General features: G+C 38.8%; 1 protein-coding gene across 1 annotated transcript in view; it reads right to left on the bottom strand.

Moving 5' to 3' along the window:
• LOC123482693 (alpha-1-antitrypsin homolog) overlaps positions 1 to 1,074 on the bottom strand; it is an 8,034-nt gene extending 6,960 nt beyond the window's left edge. Inside the window, exons 1-2 of the mRNA XM_045211180.1 lie at positions 1,011 to 1,074; positions 467 to 546 (exon numbers count right to left, since the gene is read on the bottom strand). Coding sequence (XP_045067115.1) covers positions 467 to 546; positions 1,011 to 1,074 — 144 coding nt within the window. The remainder of the gene's footprint in view (positions 1 to 466; positions 547 to 1,010) is intronic.
• Between the last annotated feature and the right edge of the window lie 4,360 nt (positions 1,075 to 5,434).

The following is a 5,434-nucleotide window of genomic DNA, read 5'->3' as shown; positions in this document are numbered from 1 at the left end:
TATTCTACTAACCTCTTTAATATATCAATATAAGATTATAGTCTTAATAGTGAATAGTCTATGGTTCAGGGTCTTGATCTAATGGTTGCATACTCAGTCTGTTGGTCTACCAGTGGGAAGGTTGACCTCAGTATAGGTAATGTCTGTTCTCTGGCCCTACACACACACACACACACACACTCTCACACACACACACACACACACACACACACACACACACACACACACACATGATATTCCACAATAACATTTCCTGTGTTGACTAGCATCTGATTTTCTGAAACAGAATCTGAGATAGAACGATCGTGAATCCTTAATAAAATACTAATTTCACACCAAAATAAAGGTTTTCTTTACTATACAACATTATAAATATCTACTAACTGTATGAAGGAAATTAGTTCAGTTCAGATAGAATAGAACCTGACTTCCAGAGGGTAATTAAAGAGAGTTGTAGATGACTTACGCCCTCCTCCTGAAGATGACAACCAGAGCTGCGGCCACACAGCCCCACTGACACCCAAATCACCCCCGACTGGTTAAGACCTGATGACACAGAGCACACCTGTGTCACTTGAGATCAGCCTGCTCTACAACAAGGAGGTTGAGTGAAAGAGGGACTGACACACAAATGACACCGTACATAGATGAAGCACAATGAGGTACAGTAGTGAAAGTGTTGCCTTGATGAACAGGGTTTGAATTTTACTTAGTAGATTGTTTCTTACCGAATCGTTTTCCTATTTTTCGTCATTACCATAATTATCAGGTTTAATATTACATTCTTGTTCATTTTTCCAGAGTAGCATAACAAGAATACCACAGGAGGTTGGTGGCACCTTAATTGGGAAGAGACGGGGCTCGTGGTAATGGCTGGAGCGGAATAAGTGGAATGGTATCAAATACATCAAACACATGGTTTCCATGTGTTTGATGCCATTACATTCGCTCCGTTACAGCCATTATTATGAGTCAGTCCTCCCTCAGCAGCCCCTGTGAAGAATACGTACCTGAGAATGTAGAGGTGAAGTCAATGGAGTTCTTCACTTTTCCCTTGTCAGTCAGCTGACACATCCACTTCCTGTTGTTGTCCTCCCTCTGGAGTGTCACAGAGTGAGGTCAACAGCGAAACCCTCTGACCTGGTATCTGGAGTCTCCCTGCAGCTCACTACCTGTGTCATCCTCCCAGCTAAGACTAACTGCATGGTCAATGAGTGAGATACTTATTCCAAGTCCATCAAATGTGTGCTGAGAGCAACTTAAAGTTACTGATCTGTCTCTGGTGTGGATGAGGAGACTGGGAGAGACAGAAGAAAAATACAATATTGTGGTAGTTGTACATTTATTGTGTACTACTGTATTGTATATGTTGTATAACTAAGACAACTTTTTCGCTCTTGACTTTACTGTAAACAGAAAAACTCACTGGTGAGAATAGACAAATAGGTATCATTATCTGTCTCAAATGGGGTTCTGTTGTTTACTCAACAGGTGTAGAGTCCAGCATCTTCAGCTGTGACACTTTGAAGATATAATAATAAATAATAATAATATGCCATTTAGCAGACGCTTTTATCCAAAGCGACTTACAGATATAGAGACTGAGCCTTCACACTCAGTCTCTCAGTTCTCTGTGAGTTATGTCTCACCTCCCCCTTAGAGAAAACTGCAATAGCATTCCCAATCCCAGCTCTGGAGTAAAGCCATGTAGTTGAGGAGCAGTCTTCTGGATCAGCCGTATGTGACAAGGTAGATGGACATCAACCCCCACATTGACATATTGAGAGAGTTTGTTTCCACTCACACCTAGAAAGTAAGACAAAGTTAATCCATGTAACACAGCATAATAATTTCTCAAAATAATTTCATAAAGATTGGATCCATTATAAGTGGTAAATATTCACTGAGTGTACAAAACATTAAGAACACTTTCCTACTATTGAGTTGCACCTAGGGCTGTAGAGGTCATGACATATTGTCAGCCGTTGATTGTCAAGCAAATACCTTCTGGTCTCACCAGTAATTTACCGTTAATTAACATAAACACATTTAGCATCTCCTGGCTTCCATGCATAGCCTACAAGCCACTGATGCAGACCTTTGGAACATCTACATGTTAAAAAGTCTAATAAATCCATTGAATATAGCCTGCACCATCACAATAAATCCATCATTTATTTTTAGACAGGTCTAAAGAAACACTATATGAAGAAAATGTAGTCTATTTCAGAAGAACAGAATAGCATACTCTGAGTGGTCCTTATGTTAGGCCCTGATTTGGCTTATGCCATATAAGCATATGGCTGTGGGCTACACTAGTTATTTGCTTAGAATTCCATGGCATTATTTTATATTATTTTATAGTATGAAGAATACAAGTTGAACATAGCTGAATAAAATAGAAAGGATGTTTTCTCTCAAACGATTTCTGAGGGAGTGCACACATGCAGCTATTCTGTGTTGAAGCCGGTTAACAAAGGAACAGGTCCTCCTATATGCTTAATTTAGAGTTATTTATGCAACTTTTGTTGTGATACACGTGGCTCTCTCAGATATGACAATTCTTATTAGCCAATGCCCGTCAGGTGATCGGGTTCTTCTCACAGGCATCTATCTAAGCTCTGAAGTAGGCTACAAGTGAAGAGAGACACATCAGGGACGCAACGCAAGCGTCCTTCTTATCGAGATTTCGAGGCAATATTGAAGATGTTAGCAGAACTGTCCACATTTACTATTCTTCAGCCAGCAAGATGAGTAGGCCAAACAAACAGCAAAAGCACTAGCCTATGTCAATCTACAATCCCCCCATAGTACAAACGTTGAGCTATTCTATTGGTCAACTTGTCCTTCTGTGCGATAATAAATATTCCAAACATAGTCTGGGACAGTTGTGTGATAAGATAGATCCCAAATTATTACAACCGCTGCATCAAAAAAATGTTTTAAAAGCAATGAGGCTGAAAACACCATTCTCAAAAGTGACCACAAATGCGATTATGCATGTAATGCTTTATTATAAAGGTGCATTTTTATGGTGGAAATGATCTTCCCCATACTTGAAACTCACGCGCTACGTATGTATGCCAGTTAGGCTCTACACGGTTGTAAAGTGGATTAATGTGCTTAATTTTAAGAAGTTATTTGGCCACTTTAGTTGTGATACAAACCTTATCAAAACATGAAGTGCATTCGGAAAGTATTCAGACCCCTTGACTTTTCCACATTTTGTTACTTTACAGCCTTATTCTAAAATGGATTAAATAAATAAAAGTCCTAATGAATTTACACACAATACAGCATAATGAATAAGTGAAAACAGTTTTTTTTTGACATTTTTGCAAATGTAAAAAATATATATATACAGTGAGGGAAAAAAGTATTTGATCCCCTGCTGATTTTGTACGTTTGCCCACTGACAAATAAATGATCTGTCTATAATTGTAATGGTAGGTTTATTTGAACAGTGAGAGACAGAATAACAACAACAAAAATCCAGAAAAACGCATGTCACAAATGTTATAAATTGATTTGCATTTTAATGAGGGAAATAAGTATTTGACCCCCTCTCCAATCAGAAAGATTTCTGGTTCCCAGGTGTCTTTTATACAGGTAACTGAGCTGAGATTAGGAGCACACTCTTAAAGGGAGTGCTCCTAATCTCAGTTTGTTACCTGTATAAAAGACACCTGGCCACAGAAGCAATCAATCAATCAGATTCCAAACTCTCCACCATGGCCAAGACCAAAGAGCTCTCCAAGAATGTCAGGGACAAGATTGTAGACCTACACAAGGCTGGAATGGGCTACAAGACCATCGCCAAGCAGCTTGGTGAGAAGGTGACAACAGTTGGTGCAATTATTCGCAAATGGAAGAAACACAAAAGAACTGTCAATCTCCCTCGGCCTGGGGCTCCATGCAAGATCTCACCTTGTGGAGTTGCAATGATCATGAGAACGGTGAGGAATCAGCGCAGAGCTACACGGGAGGATCTTATAGAAGATAGCCCTATTTGGTAAAAGACCAAGTCCATATTATGGCAACAACAGCTCAAATAAGCAAAGAGACTTTACTTTTAAGACATGAAGGTCAGTCAATGTGAACATTTCAATAACCTGTAATGTTTCTTCAAGCGCAGTCGCAAAAACCATCTAGCGCTATTATGAAACTGGCTCTCATGAGGACCGCCACAGGAATGGAAGACCCAGAGTGACCCTGGCCTCCACAATCCCCGAGTGCTCACATATGTGGGAACTCCTTCAAGACTGTTGGAAAAGCATTCCAGGTGTAGCTGGTTGAGAGAATGGCAAGAGTGTGCAAAGCTGTCATCAAGGTAAAGGGTGGCTATTTGAAGAATCTCAAATATAAATATATTTTCATTTGTTTTACACTTTTTTGGTTACTACATGACTCCATATATGTTATTTCATAGTTTTGATGTCTTCACTATTATTCTACAAAGTAGAAAATAGTAAAAGTGAAGAAAAAACCCTTGAATGAGTAGGTGTTCTAAAACTTTTGACCGGTAGTGTAGGTAAAACATTTTCATTGAACCAGACATATTAAGTCTTCTGATGACAGTGATAGGGAAGAAACAGCCGATCAACACTGTTGTTGTCACAAAAGTTTTAAAATCAGTGGAATGCCCGTGGAAGCAGAGTATGACTGCAAATGCGGGTGGGAGTCGAAAGAGAACACAGAAAGCTGTTGTATAAAACACCTTTCCACGGATTACATCTTCAAACTAAGGGCAACCATGGCATCCGTGACAGAGAGGGAGAAGCGTCCCATTTATGTATACAAGTAAGAGTCTAGCTACATTTTCAGATATTATAAGTTTCTAATTTTGTCAGAAAGTTGTTTTCATTGCAAGTTAAAGCTTACTGTTAGCTAGTAGCTAACGTTAGCTGGCTGGCTCGCTATCTAACATTACGTGTATGAGCTGTGTAGTAATATTATTAGTATCTCAGAAATCCATTTGCATTGCTAGTTATAGCCTAATGTTAGCTAGCTAGCTAACATTGAACCTGAACATTGAACCTGACACCTGACAATAGCAATATAAGATCATTATTTTTCATATAGATTATACTTTACAGATTTCACAGGTATGCTTTTCACATAAATTGAATAATTTTATCCACAGAATGTCACAACAAAAATGTACTTATCAAAATGTATATTATATTTATCAGATACAAAAGGGACCCAAGCAGCCTTAAAACTGCTATTTCAACCATTGTCCTCTCAATCTGACTCACCTCTGTCAGAATGTCTCAGTACAGCAAGTTTCTCACCATACAGTATTGAGTATAGTTTAGCAGACAAATATCCATAGGACTTACAGTCAGAGGGGCAGTACATTCAACTAAGGTAGATAAAACAACCAAATTCCACAGTCATTGCAAGTAAAAACATTCCTAATTAAAGCAGCTAT

This window comes from Coregonus clupeaformis, chromosome 36 (genome assembly GCF_020615455.1).
Source record: "Coregonus clupeaformis isolate EN_2021a chromosome 36, ASM2061545v1, whole genome shotgun sequence".
Taxonomy (NCBI): Eukaryota; Metazoa; Chordata; class Actinopteri; order Salmoniformes; family Salmonidae; genus Coregonus; species Coregonus clupeaformis.
This window is presented reverse-complemented; position numbering and strand designations above follow the sequence as displayed.